Here is an 18289-nt window from a genome sequence, read left to right on the forward strand (position 1 = left end):
CTGCCCAGGCCGCACCAACATCAGGACCCACGGGCTCCATCTTGTCCATCTTCGAAACCAACCATTTCAAAACCACGACACGCACTGACGCCAGGGTCTGTCCAAACTAACTTCCTCGCCCGATCCATGGCACACATCGACACCAGGGTCAGTAAGTTCTGTTTCAATCTAATCTTCGCGCCTAAAAATGCCTTGACTACACAATGTCACCTTGGTTAACAAAATTCCGTCTCAGACTAAAAACACGCACACACGCCCGCTAAAAACAAAACCCCCTAGATGGTTCCGCCTGAACCACCCAGGGCTCAGGGGCTACACCCATGGGTGCGCTCACGTGCACCCGTCGACAAAACAAAAATCCCCCAGACGATTCTACCCGAATCGCCCGGGGCCTCCTATCGGGTCCATAAACCCGGGGTCCCTCGGGGACCGACTTCTACGTCAAGGCTTGGCCCAAAAGTCTAAAAACAACAGGACAAGGGGCCGCTCCAGCAACCAACCGGAAGGCCAGGCCCAAGAAGACCAGTGCCCGCTCGTCGGCTACTTCGGCCCACCTATCCGACCAGATCGCTTGATTCGGGCTCCAACCGGCCTCCGATCGGAAGGCCTGCCCCCAACCCTACTTCCAACTCCGACCCCGCGACCGGGGCTCGTGGGAACCCTGCTCACCGCTCTTCTCCGATCGGCGCACTCGAAGCCGACTGGAGCCATCCGACCGGGGGCACCCCGTTCGGTAGGAACCAGAAGACGTGCGGAGAAAGGCAAGGCAAGGCTCACAAGTTAGAACCACTGTACCAGGGACCATACCCTGCACAAAATAGTACTCTGCAGCCACCATGACACAAATAGTATGGTAGGCGCCGATATCTCCCCCTATAGTATTGTAGGGGCCGCTAAAACTCCCATACGGTAAGCCTCCCGCATGTCTCTAAACATCGATCGTGGTATGGACACCAGGATTTGCCATACCGGGTGAACATAGCGTGACTCCTCACATGCCACTAGGCATCAAATAGTATTTGCAGGTACCTGGCGTCCATCCTTCCTGAAGAAGATAGCATGACCTCCTGTGCGCATCTAACATTCTACAGCGATATCAACAGTGTTGGGGGCACCTACCATTATCCAATCCTCATCAGCGTGCGCAACAAGGCTTAAAGACATCCGTACCCTCTCCCTCTCACCTGTAGAGCCATCCCCTTCATCTATAAAATGGGATGCGCTCCCTCCAACAAGGGGACCGATTGAAGGAGGCCAGAGTTCCTTAGATCGACATCGACACCTCACAACCGTAGAACCACCAAGTTTCGACCGCAAGCACACGTTCGAACACCTAGCTCGTAGCGAAGTTCCTGTCACTCTCGGCCCTTCTGGTTGGAGCCGACCGGACCTCTTGTACACCCCATCTTTCTCCCTCTCATTTGTAACCCCACTGCAAACTTCGAGCACCTGGGCTCAGGAATAAAGTCATCGACCAACCCCGACTGGACATAGGGCACGTTGCCCGAACCAGTATAAATCCTGTGTCATTGAGTACTAGGCCACCTCCGATCACAACGTACAGCAAAACTACAAATATTCACTAGTTGGTCACTTTCTGCATCGACACACTGTGAATTAGGATGAGAGAACTTGCTCCTGTAGGTTCTAGCAGTTGTCAGGTTTGCCCTGCCCTCATGCTATTTCCTGCATCTACTATGCATCTAGGCCTTTAGAAGAATTCATAGCCAAGTGTTATTCAGTTGAGGAGTACAACAAGACATGTGCACACTACCTGCAACTAGTGGAAGGCAAGGCCTTCTGTCCAGTATCAAATAGAGAAAAACCATTGCCCCCCAAGTATGTAAGGATGCCTAGAAGACCAAAGAAGAGAAAAAGGCAAGATGGGGAGAAGAAGATGCCACCTCAGGGGTAAGCTATCCAAGAAAGGAACAGTTATAAGGTGCAGATTATGTAAAGGGATTGGACACAACAGGACAACTTGTAGTAGGAGGACATGTTCTGGTAATGCAAGTGCTGGTGCTTCACAGTCTGCTAAAGGAAGTGGTGGTGCTTCCCTAGTCTGCTAGGGATAGTGGTGGTGCATCACAGTCTGCTAGAGGAAGTCCTGGTGCATCACAGTCTGTTAGAGGAAGTGTTGGTGCTTCACAATCTGGTAGAGGAACAACTTCAAAAAGGAAGTCATGCCCTTCATCTACTACTGCTAGTAGCAAAAGACATTGCTCTCTATTATCTGTTGACTATAATGTAAGTTTAACTGCTTATTCCATGTGGTCATTAATAGTAATATACTTTCTTTGTCTTAGTTATATACTTATTTTGTCTTGTAGGATGGGCAAAAAGCTATGAAGTTATTAGCAAGAGTGAAGACAACACTGAAGGAAGGGGCTTAGGCTAAGGTCACCCTAGAGGCCACTATATCAGGGATGTCTGGAAAGCACTGTAAAGCAAGCCTCCAAGTTTTAGGTGCATCTACCTCCAAGGTTGTTGTGTCAGCTACAGGACCACCCAAGCAGATTTATCTAAAGGAAGGAAGACCAAGTGTAGCTGATCACAAGGGAGCCACTCCTTCTACCTTACTACTGACAAGCCCAAATCCTTGAGCCTATGTATGTGTTTGTGTGTTATCTATGCTATCTGGAACTTCATGTATGTGTCAAATTTCATGAGTCTATGTGTGTGCAACCTGAACTATTGTAATGAACTTGATGTTCTGTGTATCACCAACTATTGTGATGGATGTGATGTGTGCAGCTCATTTAGTTTGCTTTGCTGCATCTGAGTTAAACACTATATCAAGACACATGTAAGTTATGTTCTACAATGGTCCTGAACATTTCACAGAAACATGGTCCTGAGGATTATGCTCCTGCATTACTAATACACTAAACATCACAGTCCTACTAACATGAACTATATCTACATATAATACATCAAGGCTAACACCACAATTCAGTTACATCATAGTCCTACTGATACACACATTAAGTTACATGATCCAAGGCCTCCGGCAAGCAGCAACTAATCCTACACACACAAATAGAGCACCAAACAAGAACTTCCTCTACTTCTCTAATCTCCCTAGTCTCACCTCTAACTCAACTCGAGATTGAGCTACCAGTTGCAATTCAGCTTGCACAATGGCCGCATCTTTCCTGGCTCCAAGAAACATGGCCACACTGTCTTCATTGTGCTTGACGGCACCTTCCAGTTGAAGCTGCAACCTTTGATTCTCCGGTCTTGCATCTTCTAAACTGTGTTTAGTTACTCCAGTTGCACGCTTCCAGTACTTCACTACATCTCACAAATCAAGCAGAAGTTGCTTCATGAAACTACTGTTTGGCGGATCCACCCATCTATAAAAGTCGCAACCACCATCCTATGAAACAAACCAATAACCAGTAAATCAGAGACACACTCAATCACTGATGCATCTACAGACTATGAATCACGAAGAGAACAACTTACACGAGCCCGTGCACACTTCAGATACCGCAATCCTGGGTTCAAATCACTCCAAGATATGAACCTAGCAGCTTTTGCACCGCATTTGCATAGCACTGCTAGGGTATACTCCAGTGGTCCTTCATGATAGGGGATGGGTGAGGACGAATCGCCATGGCGACGCCATCACGATTCTTGGGTCCCCAAACTTCAGCTGGATCCACTTGAGGTCGCCATTTCCGCACGCGATGGAGGCGGTGGAGGACTCCTATGAGAGGGGCGACTACAGACGCGGAGGCGCTGGAGGAGAGGATACGGTCGCGGCGCCGGCGGCGGAGGAGGCGGTGGCAGCGACGACGGAGGCGGTGGCGACGACGGAGGCGGTGGCGGTGTTTAGGGTTCAGGGGAGAGGAACTGAGAGGGAGAGAGAGAGAGAGCTGAGCGGGCTGGTTCTTGTTTTGACCCGCGCGGCCGTCCTACGTGGCGGTCAATGCCAGCGTGACGGGTCAAAACCAGGCACACTGTCAGCGCAAACCGCCTCAATCGCGCCGAGGTGCTAAAACTGAACGTTTTTAAAGTTCCAGTGCCTGGACCAGACGGTTTTGTAGTTGAGGGTCAAAATTAGACCAACATAATAGTCGAGGGCCAAAAGTAGACTTAATCCTTTTATATATTATATATACAACAGCTATCAGAATATCAGATACGTACAGTTGATCGGCATCCTGGTGCTCAAAGAAAATCCTGTCAAACAGAACGACGAGCTGTTGCTGAGCTTTGCAAAACCAAATTCAGAATACAGTGATGATGACCTTAACCACGCCCCACCGCTGAATCCTTTTATTTTCTCTGCGTCATTCTGTGTGGAACCCTTATCTTGGGTGATCTATAATTGTATACTGAACGCAATATAAGCTCCACTCGAGAAAATCCAGCATTGTTTCATCAGGTCATTCAAACATAACCAGTACAGTACAGTATGTGCCATACAACACCAACATGAACCTGCACAGAAAAATGGGCACCGTAGACATGTCAGGGCGCCATAGACACGTCAGCAAGCTGGACACCATAGACCTGTCCAGAATCATTCATCAGGAGTAAAATTTGAAGAAAAAATAATGTACCAGCATGTATACAACAGTACGGAAAACATGGCAGCAATCTTATGTTGCAGATAATTGTTTGTTCTCACTTCCCATCAAACAAACAAAATAGCAGAAAGGAAGAAAATCTCAATTTTATTATTGGAAATATGTTCTGTACAAGTCTCTTTTTAGTACTTCAACCTAAATAGCGTGCGAGTCGTGTGACCCAGCCAAATGGGCAGGCAAATATGTGCAACAAACTCTGTAGTCTGTACATCTCCGGAGGGTATAAACCAAAATCACCGATCTTCCCGTTGAACCGTGTTTGGATCGGACATCATATCCATCATCATTTTCTCTGGAGAGTCTTCCCAGCTAGCAAAAGTTTTGAGATCAACCTGGAAGAGGAAATGGAATATTGTCAGCATACTTGCACATTTCAATAACGATGTACATAGCAAATGGTTCAAGTTTGCTCTTAGTAGCACCTTTCTTCGCTGCTCTGAGAAAATGTCCTCCCTCTTCTTGTACACATTCTGCTGTCTTTTCGTTGCTTCTCCACCCAGCCCCCATACTTCAACATCAAGCACTGAAGCCTCAACAGGTAAATAACCCTGCATTACCCAAAAAAACAGAGAATAAAAATCACAATCTACATTTGGTAGCATACATAGTAATCGTACAAAAATGAAACATTCAGAACCTATTTAAGCACATAAACACGGTAACTGAGTGGGGCTTATTTGCGCTCATCACTAATAGGGCGTGAGTTATGATGTGTGGAATGTTCTTTGGGAGAATGTAGAAGCAATACTTAAATGGGAGTGGTCAATCACACTATTCTATGCCCTGAAATGCAGTGGCATTTCAAATGCACATCTGTTGTGCAACTTTTGGGATAGATAAAACATATTTGAAGCCAAACAGAAAGGAAGATTGCTAACTAAATATCTTCAGCAGAAAAACAGCAACAAACTGTCCTTAAAACCTGAATGTAAGATTGCAAATAAGGTGGAATAGTGCATAAACCAGTAAATCTGAATTTAACCTGATTGGGGATGAGAGAACCATGTTGATAAGTTTTATCAACAGCATGGTGTCGAACTAAAACTCTCGAGAAGTCTTCATCAAGAAAGATCCTCTCGTTCCCAATTGTTCCACCAAATGCTAAGCCAACAGGCTTTGGATTTGCTTCATAAGCTCTTATCTGAGGATGTAGGTGGCAGTACATGAAGTTCTTCTCCTTACCTGCTAGGTTAGAGGTATAGTAAGCTACTATCAGCTTAGACCAAGTTGTGGTCAATAAAAGTCATACCAGATGGTGGTAGCATGCGGAATATAGGATGTGTGGCACAAAGGAACCCAGAGCTACCATAAAAGGTATCTTTGCTCTCAAATCCCTCCTCGGTCAATACACCAATCACCCATCTTCGATCAGAATCAACATTCTCACCAACACTCTTTGAGAATGCTGAAAGTAGAATCAGCATCGGCCCCTTGTACCCCTCAACACAAGACCAGAACCGGCTCAGCCCTTTTCCATGAACAGATGACCTAGAGACAAACATTGCATCGATGTTAATTCTTACTAGATCCTTAGGATAACTGACAATGAGATACTATATATGAACAGATGACCTACAGACAAACTCAGCATCAACATCGATGTTAATTCTTACTAGATCCTTAGGAGAACTGACAATGAGATACTATATATGAACAGAAACCTACACACAAACATTGCATCGATGTTAATTCTTACTAGATCCTTAGGGAAAAAATTCTTTCAGATTAGGAAAAAAATTGAACTATACTCATGTCAACTAAAAACTGCAATGTTGTATGAAAACTACCATACAGATATAATCACAAGAATAAATATCATCAGCCCACCAAGTTACCTATAAAGAAGGTCTTCTGTATCCATTCCAATTACAGAAGCTGACAACAGCTCTTCACTCAACTTGTTTCTTAGGCTGAGAGCGATTGCCCATGCTCTCCCTCGTGTTAGCAGATAAACATCAGAAGTATCAAAGGTTGTATTAACAGTTGAAACAGAGCTCTCCTGCTTGTGATGAGTAAGAACTCCAGTTAGTTCATGAGATAACAAAAAAAAAGGCTCAGTTGAAGTTAATCATAGGTACCTCCGTAAAAGAGAGAATGTCATCAACAATTTCACACTGCCCAAACCTAGTGCAGGCAATGTTTCAAGAGCAACAGTATGTTAAAGAGTGACGCAAACCCCGACCCTCTCAGTAGTGGACCTAGTTATAAATCGACCATCATTATATTGTGGCTCGACAACTTCTACCAAAATTCTTTAGAGCTAATTCTGAACTGTCATTCCATCAAGTACCAAATAAAAGGTCCAAGCTATAACATTACAGAATTTGCTGATAATTTGCAGAATCAGGACAATCTGGAGACAATTTTCAAACTATAACAGATCATGAATAAGTAATAACTATAGAATATCTTAGGCTCCAAGTCATGGTCAGTAAAAAAAACAAGTAGAAACAGAACAATAGAAACCCCATTTCTACACTTATGTATGATCTGTAAACTAACAAGGTAATAACAATGTCGCACAAATTCTACCGATGACACTTGATAGAGAGCGAATTCATCCAATGTTTGACAGTAGGTACAAATTCTGCAATATGTTGATTACCTCCACAGAGTCAGAAGCCAGCGATCTGAATCTGTCCCGCACATACCCCGAGAGGCAGTTCCCAAGGCCGACAGGCGTGGACAGCACCCACGACGTGAACTCCTGGACCTTCACCCCCTTCCCACCGCTGGAGATGTCCCAGCCCCAAATGCCCGCGTCATCCGCGACGGCGCCCGCCGAGACAAGTGCCGAGAGCACCAGGTGCGTCACGTCCGGGAGGAGCACCGCGACGGGCTCCAACTTCTCCCCTCCGTCCCCGGCCACCCTCGAGGCCGAAGCGCTCCACGCCATGACCCAGCACATCCAGAGGAACACCGTGATCTCCTCCGGCGTGAGCTCCCCCACGACCTTCCCGTCCTCGTCACCACCGCCCACGTCCGGCTGGAGGTGGATGCCGCAGGGTGCCCCCGCGCCGGCGCAGGCGGCGGCGTACACGCGGAGGAGCAGCGTGAGCGAGCGGGAGGCCGGCACGCGCGCGCAGCAGCGGTTGAACCCCCTGAGGAACGGGACCCACCCGGCGTCCCCCTCCGGCGCCGCGGAGGCTCCGTGGCCGAAGAATTGGGAGGCGATGGTGGGCCCGAGCCCCGCGAGGATGTCGTGGAAGTGCGGCGGCAGCGGCGGGGATCCGGGTAGACGGTAGGAGGCGGGCTGCGGGGCGAGGGCATCCGGCAGCGCGTTGGCGTTGGCGGCGGCGGCGGAGCGGGAGAAGGCGGCGCGGAGGAGCGGGAGGGAGAGGGCGGCGGAGGCGAGGGTCTCCTGCTCCCGCTGCTCGTGCGCCTCTGGGGACGGGTTGCCGGTCGAGGAGGACGCGCCCATGGCCGGCGAGGTGTCGGTGCCGCGGCGAATCGGCGATGCTGAATTGCTGAGGCGCGGGTGGGAAGAATGGTGGCGTGGAAAGCTTGGATTGGAGTTGGAGACCACCGAGCCGACCCTTGGCAAGTCGAAGGGGCGGAGATCGGAGAAGGGGAGAAGTGAAGGAAGGGAGGTGCGTGGCGGCAACGCGCGTCTGTCTAATCCATTTCATCAAGAACGGGATACGATTTCAGTAGAACGACTCTACCCTCGTGCTTATACCAGTCTTTGTTTAGTTCCTCCATTTAAAGTTTACTCTCTGTCATATCATATTAGATGTTTGATATATGCATAGAGTATTAATTATTGACTAAAAAATAATTAATTATACAGATTATGACTAATTGCGAGACGACTTTTTTAAGCCTAATTAGTCCATGATTTGATAATATGGTGCTACAGTGAACATATGCTAATAGCGGAATTCGGCTTAATAAATTCGTCTCATGGGTTACCGAGGACTTCTATAATTTGTTTTATTTTTATTATTCGAACACTCTCATGTGACATCCCTAAACTTTACTTTCTGGATTTAAACACCACATAATTATTACATTACGTAGAATGACTATGCTCATGCTTATACTAACCTTGTAAAGGATAGGTGTAGTGGTGGACCAACCCATTCAATTACATAAACCAAACAAAAGAGTGAGGAGCGAGAGAAATAATGGGGCACCCCATTTCTCAAACCAAACACCCCTATCATGTGCTAAACTTTGCTTTAATCTCATAACATGTTAACTAGGCTTTCCTTTGTCCACAGCATGAACCTTATAAGAAGAGGTGGATCTCCGAACTATAGGGTATCTGATAAGGGAGATGTACATATGAGGCATTGGCTCCCTTGCTAGCTAACCTGCCATATCTTTGACCTGTGTAGTTAACCTATCTAGTTGGGTGTCGCGCTTGACGACGATGCCTTTCTGTAATGGAATGTTGACAACCCTTCTGTGGTGGGTGCTCCCGACGATGCTTCTCTGTAATGTTGAGTCGTTGACAGTACCTTCCCTTTGGTGGGTGTTCTAGAGGATGCCTCTCTGTAATGGAATGTTGACAAAAAAAAAAACCTCTCTGTAATGGGTGTTCTTGATGATCTCTCTGTAACAGCCCCCTTATTATCCTCATTCAGTTGACACTTTACTTTTGCATAGCCAGTTTCCTACTTCTACATTGGTCTTTAGCTTAGTAGTATTACTCATTTTAAACCCTACTATAAAGAAAAATTATCACAAGATTTAAAATCTGAAGATTAGCTGTAATTTTATTTCCCTGAGTTTTTCTACTTACTGATTTTTTGTGTCCTGAAGTTTTTATTAATCAGTCTTTTTATGTTCTGAAGTTTTTATTAATCAGTCTTTTACTTGTGAGCAATTATAAAAGATCGTAATTCCTTCTGTGTCCTTAAAAAAAATTGGAAGACTTTTATGACACTGCACTAAACTTTCTTTCCTTCTATGCCACTACCGTGTGTTTAGGCTCAAATCGTGTTAAACTGCTAGCTGAATGACCAATTTACCCTCAACTCAGCTAGTCTTCAATTTTCTTACGTTTACCCCCATGCCACTCAAAACAGTTATAGTTTGATTTTTTTTCCTCTTGTGCCACTTTGTCCGAGCTGCTATTGGTACCAAAATTTAACAACTCTTTTTATTAACACTCAAAAATGGTTGAGGGGCTCTATACTTTTACAATTCTACATTTTTTTCTTCAAAACAACATGTAGTCTTTTTCTGTCTAATATAATACTAGCGAACGTCGTTCTTTGGAGTAGATATAGGACAAGTCGCTGCTCACTATAGGTGTCCAGATCAGAACAAAACCCGCCCAAATAGCAGCGCAGGCTACTAAATTCAACCTCAAAACTCAATATGCCTCTGTTATACTGTACTTAGTGCTTGCCAGCCTAATTTTTGTAATGAAAACGACTAATTGTGTCGAATGTTGCTACTAAAAGAAATAAAAAAAATCTAGGAAAGACGTATAAATGATCAAATATACATTACATCATCTGAGATGAACAAGAACAATTAGCTTCTTTCAGGATTAACACCTCACATGGCTTTCGAATGTTCATAGAATCCTCAACAACAATATAATGAAGTAAATAAAAAAAGCAAAGCCTCTCCTTTCTTCAAATCTGCAAAATTCAAACGGCGTGGCTAACTAGCTAGGCTTGGGTACGATCGGTGCTTATATTGGGGCAGGCTAAGAGGCCTAACCGGCCCAACGAAACACACCTGAGGTGTGGCTTTCTAGGGCTTGGTTAGGAGTTTGACAACCAACCAAACAGGTATAACAATGAAGGCCCTCACAGAAAAGACCCTTCCACTCCCATCCAACAATCCATCTATAATTCCACAGGAATAAGACGACTCCACTGGCCGCGGTGGCGCCGCTGCCTACGATCAGCGGAAGCCTTGCGCACGCCGCGTGTCGTGCTGTGGATAGTGGGTGTCTACCTGCCATCTGTCTCCCTCGCCGTGCCCGCGGCCGCGGCCTACTGCCTTGTCGACAGAATATCGTCGGCAGTCCTCCGAGGGGTATCCCACGAAGGTAGATTGATCGGCAGGGGAGCGTGAGATCAAGAATAAGAAGGCAACAGAGACACACGAGTTAGATAGGTTCAGGCCATCAGTATGACGTAATACCCTACTCCTGTAGTCTGTTGGTTTGTATTAGCTATCGTATGATATTACGTGTGTTTGGAGGGGGGTCCCTGCCCGCCTTATATAGTCCGGGGAGCAGGGTTATAAGTCGGTTAGATCTGAGAGATAACCGAAAAGTAATAACTGATTACAGGAATATTGAGATCATACATACCCTAACAGATCTCGTAGTATCTTCAGGATATCTTCCAGATGTCTTGCGGAAGGCGCCGACCAGGATCGTGCCCCGCAAGGCTTCGTCTTGTGGGCTGGGCCGCCCCTGAGGGCGCAGCCCATGTGGTCCGCTGTGGGTATCCGAGGTCATACCCCCCACAGCTAGTTCTCCGAGCGCCTTGTACCCGTTGAACAACGTCGTCTTGTGCTTGTCTGAGTAGGTGCGAGTAAAGCCGAGCTGTCAAACTCACGGTCCGACCACCATGACGAGTTGCCGAGCAGTTGCGAGCAGCGAGAACCACTAGCCGAGCAGTAAGATCCAAGCACTGCTTGCCATAAAGGTGTAAGGAGCTCAAGTTCAGAATAAAAAATTTCCTCACAGTGGACCAAGTGTGCCCACTTAGAGTCCGACCACGGGAGAATGAGTCAATCTTCTGCAAGAGGCATGTAGTCTTCGAGAAAAAATCCCTGCACATTCACCGTAAGGTGAAGTGTGCCCACTTAGTCCCCAAGCCTGATAGTAGATGATATAGTCATGTGGTGCCAGGGTCAGAAAGAAGAAGAATAGTAGAAGACCAGTCGAGCAGGCAGCCAGTCCCCGGGCGTGACCCAAAAAGAGACAAAACACATTCACCGCGAGGTGAAGTGTGCTCACTTAGTCCCCGAGCCTGACAGTAGGTGATGCAGTCACGTGGTGCTAGTGTCAGAAACAAAAAAACAATTAAAGACCAGCCGAGCAGGCAGCCAGTCCCCGAGCTTAATAAATGGCGGAGAAGTAGACTGATTATTCGGCGAGTAGCAACTAACGGCGGCGATAAATGGGCGACGTGGGTTGCGGTTGCGCAAAAGCCCACGTTACGACCCACCTTGCTGTTGCGGAGGATTCAGAGAGGCGCAAATCGTGGGAACGATTTCTCAAAAACCCTCGAATGCGAAGAGGTGGGGAAAGTGCTTTATAATTGTGCCGCCGCATCCCAAGTTTCCACCTTCGCCACTTTGCCATTTCGTCTTTCTCCATAGTCCTCACACTTCCAAATTCGCACCCACTCACGCTATCGGCGCCAACTCCCACCCAGATCCTGAAAAGATGGCGCCAAAGAGGAGAGCTGCGAACCCGAAGAGAGCAACTCCAAAGAGAACAAGTGCCGGAGCCGGACGTGATGAAGAGTGGGCGCCGTCACGCATGGGAGAAACGGAACTCGAGAGATTGGTGGCGGCGGGCGTGCTTCCTGACCGCGTCACCAGCCGGATGGTGGCCAGCCAGTGGTGAGCCCTTCCCAATGCCTAACACCGATGAAGTTGTAGTCTTTGAAGATTATTTATAGCATGGGTTGGAGTTCCCTATTCATCCTTTCCTGAGGGATCTATTGGAGCTCTAGGCGGTTAGTCTATGCAACCTCCATCCCAACACCATTCTTCATATCTTAATCTTCATCCATTTCTGCTGAGGCGTTTCTTGGGGTTCTACCGCACTTCAACCTCTTCAGACATCTCTTCTGGTTGAAGAAGAAAGGCAGGTGGTTACTCTAGGGTGGTCGGAGGCGTCTATTTGTAGCTCCAGGATGGAATGACCAGCAAGTATATTAACATACCAGCTGAACACTTCTCTGAAAGGGTGGAATTCCAAGTAGTTCTACATGAAATAGAGCCACCCTGCAATCCGCTACGACGTCCACCATATCTCAGAGAACCAGAGGAGCTGGTCGGAGAAACCAAATAGTGCTGACATGGAACAAGTGATGGAGCTCCTCGACCTGATTAGAGGCGTGGAAATTAGAGGCGAACTGGTGGTAGCAAGCTTCATAGTGCGCCGCGTCCAGCCCTACAAGGAGAGGGCCCACCTAGGTTTTGACTACAGAGGTGATGATGATGGGACCCGAGAGAGAATGAAACGACTGATGAAAACAAATGTCCTGGAGTGGGCCGCAGAGCTGTTTGCTCCTAATATTTCGTTCACCTGGCCAAAGCAAACGAGGGCCTTCAATTGCACATATCCGCCTCCGGAGGTAATCATCTCGACTTTTATTATCGATACTTTTAATCCTGAAGCGTTGACGAGCAGTGAACTGAGTTGCTTATGCAAAGATCCATTCACATGAAAGAGCGGTGTATTTCTCTGGTGTCCCGAGGGGTGATTGGCCGAGGGGAGTAGATGCCCGGTCACCAGCTTTCGTCTGAAAGAAGATGCGGCTAGCGCCCCATCAGAATTCGGAGGCATCGACGCTGGTCGGACGGAGAGTTCACCCCCGGTGATGGAGAAAGTCTGGGGAAAGAGGGCAGTGGCAGACGAGCTGGCCCAGAAGAAGAGAAAAATGGTGGCTGCCGCTCCTCTCAAATGAGGCGGCATCTCACTTGGTGGCGACCAGACCACTCGACCGTGAAGGACCGTGGTGCTCGAGTGGTCGATGACGATGAAGATCTAGTTGCTCCTCCTCTGAGCACCCAAGCACCTCCAAGCAGCACGTGCATGGAGGAGCAACCAAGGGGAAGCGATGAAGTCCCCGAGCATTAGGCGACAGAGGTAAATCCAGAGCGACAGGGTGGAGAAGGCCCCTAGAGCAGCAGGTGGAGCAGAGGCTGACTGTGGAGGAGGCAAGATCTACACCCCAGAATAAGGGAGTTGACCCAACAGCCTGTGCCTGGGGGCTCAGGCAGGCATCGTCGATTCAAAAAATTGCACCAGCAGACCAAACTGGTAAGTACTCTCAGTGTTGTAGTTACTTTACTGTCCTGTCTTAGCTTTTTGCCTAATTAACCAAATGATATGATGCAGTGCAAGTCATATGGAGGGTCCGGACCCATCCGCCCAGATTAACGAGCAGCCTTAGGCCGATCCTAGAGCGGAGGTAACGCCGTTAGCTCCCATGTCGGGGTCCCCGGGTGCTCGGTAGCTGGTGGAAAAGTCAACCACCGCTGTAGGTGGACTTGGAGACGGTGAGAGGTCGACGTCGGCAGGTGACAGGGTCGGCGACAATACCTGAAGCAACGCCGGTTACTGCCAGGCCCTCGGGAGCTAAAACTAGAGTTGTCAGCGAAGCACCAGAGTCCGGGTCAGCGAAACCAATGGCGCCCGAGGAGCTAACGGTGCCCCTAGAGGCGTCACAGGGCATGGTTGGACCTGCTGTCCTAGCCATAGAGCCCCCCTAGGGGGTTTCTCCCACTGCTACAGAAGAGGAGGATGAGGTGGAGGAGATCGTTCATGCTAAACCTCAAACCCAATCCATTCGAGTCATCCGCAAGCGCGGTGACTGAGGTGGTAGTTGTCGAGGAAGAGGACACTGCCAAGGAGATAAGGAGGCTGAAATCCGCCCTTCTCGAAGTAATAAGACAAATCGAGGTTAGTACTCAATCCTGAGTATTCGGTTTTGACAGTGGGAGATCGAATACCATTATTGTATTTGTGAATTTCAGGGAATAAATCAGGACTATCGAGCAGCGGCATCAGTTGATAAAGAAGATGGAACCCCTTGCTGAGGAGAACTAGAAACTCAAGGAGGCGATGAACCTCTCGGAGAAACACACCCAGAGGGCCCTACGTGAGCGAGGCCTTACTGAATCCAACGCGTGGGACCTAGAACACCAGAATGGAGTCCTATCTGAATAGCTAGTGACTACGAAAGAACATCTACGGAGCAAGTTCGAGCAGCTGTCCACTGCGTCCACACAACTAAAGGATGCTTTCGAGCATTTGGAACAGTTGTAGAAAGTCTTCGAGCAGAAGAAAGGTACATGTGGTCGACAAAAGTGCTTTGCATAGTTGGATACGCTTACTTTTGGTGCTGACTGTCGTACTTGTAGAACAAGATGTAGAGCTTGGCCAGCTACGATAGGCCCTCGAGCAACTCCAAGAGGAGAAGGCAAAGGAGACAGGGCGAGCGAGCAAGCTAGCTGAGGAGCTGAATGGTGAGTATTCCCTGGTCGGGGTTACTGCTAAAGTAACTTTCTTGCTTGATGGAACTTTGTAATGCTTGTAGACTACCGTCGGAGGGTCAAGGCACAATTTGATGTACTGGAGCAGGATGCCTGGACCCAAAGGGACAAGTTTGACGTCATAGTTACCGGAATCAAACCAGTGCTCAATTGCATCAAACCAAAAGTGGCTCCTCAGCCTGACGGCAGGCCACTGTGCCTGGACATCGTCATTGAAAGATGCAAGACGGTGTGGGAGAGCTTCAAGGGCTTCAACCGCAACGCCGTTGTTACCGTCGCTACTTATGCCCTTGCTGTGGTTTGGTCCCACTATCCAGCCACTGACCTTCAGGCAATAGGGGGCAGCTTTGCCTAAGGACTAAGCGAAGTGGAGACCCAGCAGCTGTAGGATGAGGTGGAGGACGCTGCGAAGAAGTTGGCAAGCGATATAGACCTGTTCGGCAAAATGGACGGCAATGGCGAAGCACAATGATCTGCTTGGCGGATATCATCTGTAATATCTGGACAGTATAGTTAGAACACGCGAAGGCATAAAAAACACTTATGTATACGATAAATATTATAAGGTGCATGTGTATGCGGTTAGATTGTATTTTGGCGAAAAAATCTTCATGGTTTTAACCATGTAGTGTAAGTAGAGTTCGAGCAATTGGTTCGCTATTGACCCATATGGCCCCGGTTAGCCCACAGTCCATAGCATCAAGCGCGAAGCCCATGCACGTGTAGGAGGAACAGGCATGACCAAGGAACCATAGCCGACCACCCATAACATAGAGCGCGGAGCCCGTAGCACGTGTAGGGAGAGATAAGAGACTGGTCTTCTCCATAGAGAAAAGAGCGAAACGTGTGCTGCACGGCGGTTATCAAAATAACTTGGAGATATCATCAATATAAGCAGCGTCCGAGCAATTAGTTGTATGCTGCACTCTCGGCCTTGGCTAGCCCATAGTCCATAACGTTGAGCGCGGAGCCCATAGACATGTAGGATGAATAGGCATGACCAAGGAACCATAGCCGACCACCCATAACGCAGAGCGTGAAGCCCATAGCACATGTAGGGAGAGATCGGAGACTGGGTCTTCTCCAAAGAGAACAGAAAAGAAAGTATGTTGCTCGCCGATCGGCGAAATATCTTAGAGATTTGGAGAAAAGTGTTCGGCGATTTGGAGAAAAAGCATGGCGAAATACATTGGCGATTTAGAGGAGACGTGTTCAGCGATTTGGAGAAGATATGGTCGGTGATTTTTGGTGAAAAATGTGTCGGCGACTTGGAGAAATCGTTTGTCAATTTTGGAAAAAACAGTTCGGCGATAACGTTGGAGATTTGGAGGAATGTGGTCAGCGCAGTTACGGCGATGCCGCATTGGATTTTGTTATGAAGTAGCATAGAGCTTGGTGACTGCGAGTAGATGTTAAACCACAATAGACACAAAATGGAGACGAGTTATGGAGACCAAAACTTTATTCATTATAAAAGTGGAGAGTACATATATGGAGCATGCCAAGGATAGAAACATATAAGTTGTTCGATGTGCCATGAGTTGGGAACATCGATCCCTTCGAAATCACTTAGGCGATAAGACCCTGGTCGGGTAACCTCTTTGACGACGTAAGGCCCTTCCCAAGGGGAAGAGAGCTTATCATCCCTTTATTTTTTTTGTTTTCTTCAGAGAACGAGATCGCCGACAGCAAATGAACGACCTTTGATGTTTCGGTTGTAGTATCTCCGTAAGCCTTCTAGATATTTAGCTGTGCCGACGTAGGTGATTAGGTGTTCTTCCTCGGCCCTGTCGATGTCCTCTAACCGAACAGCTGTGGCCTGATCTTCATCATAGTTTTCCACCCTAGGTGCTCGGAACGCAATGTCTGCTGGTAGTATGGCTTCTGAACCATAGACCAAGAAGTATGGAGTCACGCCAGTGCTGTGACTAGCTTGAGTATGTAGTCCCCAGACTATGGCTGGTAGCTCCTTGAGCCACCTGCCCGGGTGCTTTTCTTCTTTCTGATATAGTCGCTTTTTGAGGGCATCAAGGATCATGCCGTTCGCCCGTTCGACCTGGTCGTTGGCTCTAGGATGGGCAATAGAGATGTATTTGACAGAGATGCAACAATCTTCGTAGAAGTCCTAGAAGTGATGGCCAGTAAATGTAGTTCCGGGGTCAGTGATGATGCTGTTTGGGAGACCAAATCTATGGATGATATCTTCGAAGAGCTCGACTGCTTTCTTTGCAGTAGCCGAGACGAGCGGTTTATATTCAATCCACTTGGAGAACTTGTTGATGGCGACATACATGTACCGGAAACCACCTGGTGCTAGTTTGAAAGGCGCGATCATATCCAGGGCCAAGAAGCTTGGATGGTTTGCAGCTCTTGTGCCAGCACGTGTATTTGCTTAGCAAAAAATTGACATCCTTTGCAACATCGGATGAGGTCTTCTACATCAGAGATGGCTGTGGGCCAATAGAAACTAGCTCGAAAAGCCTTACCGACCAGTGTTCTCGAGGCTACATGGTTGCTGTAGGAACTAAAGTGAATTTTGAGAAGTAGCTTTACTCCCTCCTCTTGGGTGATGCATTTCTATAGTATCCCTTCCTTGGCACTTTTCCTCATCAAGTGGTCGTCCACCAGCACGTAATGCTTGCTTCGACAAATTAGGCGTTTGGTTTTAGTCTTGTCGGTGGGTACCTCAGCGCTGGTGAGGTACTTGATGAATTGCTCCCTCCAATCGGCGGCCGGTGAAGGTACTGTAAGTACCAGTTGCTCGGCGGGGGGAACTTCCTAAACTTCATTATCTTCTTTGATGGATGGCGCCAGGAGATCCTAAATGAAGACCCTCGGTGGGATCACGGCACAAGAAGAGCCCAACTTGGATAAGTGGTTGGCAAGCTAATTTTGGTCGCATACCACGTGGTGGTACTTGATGCCATAGAATTTTCCTTCAAGCTTCCTGATTTCGACATAATATGCATCCATCTTCTCGCTGGAGCAAGACCAGTCTTTGTTGAGCTGGTTGATGACCAGTGTGGAATCCCCATACACCATGAGGCGTTTGACACCGAGCTTGATGGCTATACGGAGTCCATGAAGACATGCTTCATATTCGGCGTCATTATTGGAGGCCGGAAAGTGTATCCGGAGAATGTATCGGAGCTTATCCATAGTTGGCGTAATGAACAAAATGCCCACACCAGCACTGTTGATGTTATGGGTGCCATCAAAGTACATCACCTAGTGCTCGGGGCAAGTGGCAGCGATAGGCTCTTGGATCTCGGTCCACTTAGCGATGAAATTAGCGAGCACCTGTGACTTGATGGTAGGCCTGCTTCTAAATTCGATGGAGTAAGTGCCGAGCTCAACAACCCACTTGATGATGTGACCGTTGGCCTCCTTGTTATGGAGAATGTCCCCTAGAGGGAACTCAGTGACCACAATGATCTTGTAGTAGTCGAAGTAGTGTCAGAGCTTGCGTGACGTAATCAAAA

General features: G+C 47.8%; 1 protein-coding gene and 1 pseudogene across 2 annotated transcripts; both read right to left on the minus strand.

Annotated features, from left to right (window-relative positions):
- Positions 1-2989: 2989 nt before the first annotated feature.
- Positions 2990-3681, minus strand: LOC136496226 (uncharacterized; annotated as a pseudogene).
- Positions 3682-4098: 417 nt separating this feature from the next.
- LOC136496463 (uncharacterized) lies at positions 4099-8225 on the minus strand. Of its 2 annotated transcripts, none has more exons than XM_066492145.1 (6): positions 7204-8225; positions 6434-6600; positions 5848-6086; positions 5581-5780; positions 5021-5146; positions 4099-4930 (listed from the first exon to the last, which is right to left on the minus strand). In XM_066492145.1, exons 1-6 carry the CDS (start codon positions 8017-8019, stop codon positions 4832-4834), a joined length of 1647 nt encoding a protein of 548 aa, XP_066348242.1. In that variant the 5' UTR covers positions 8020-8225; the 3' UTR covers positions 4099-4831. The 2 variants fall into 2 exon arrangements, with proteins under 2 accessions (XP_066348242.1, XP_066348243.1); XM_066492146.1 differs by having other exon boundaries at positions 6434-6597; positions 7204-8223.
- Positions 8226-18289: the final 10064 nt, after the last annotated feature.

Source organism: Miscanthus floridulus, chromosome 12, assembly GCF_019320115.1.
Source record: "Miscanthus floridulus cultivar M001 chromosome 12, ASM1932011v1, whole genome shotgun sequence".
Taxonomy (NCBI): domain Eukaryota; kingdom Viridiplantae; phylum Streptophyta; class Magnoliopsida; order Poales; family Poaceae; genus Miscanthus; species Miscanthus floridulus.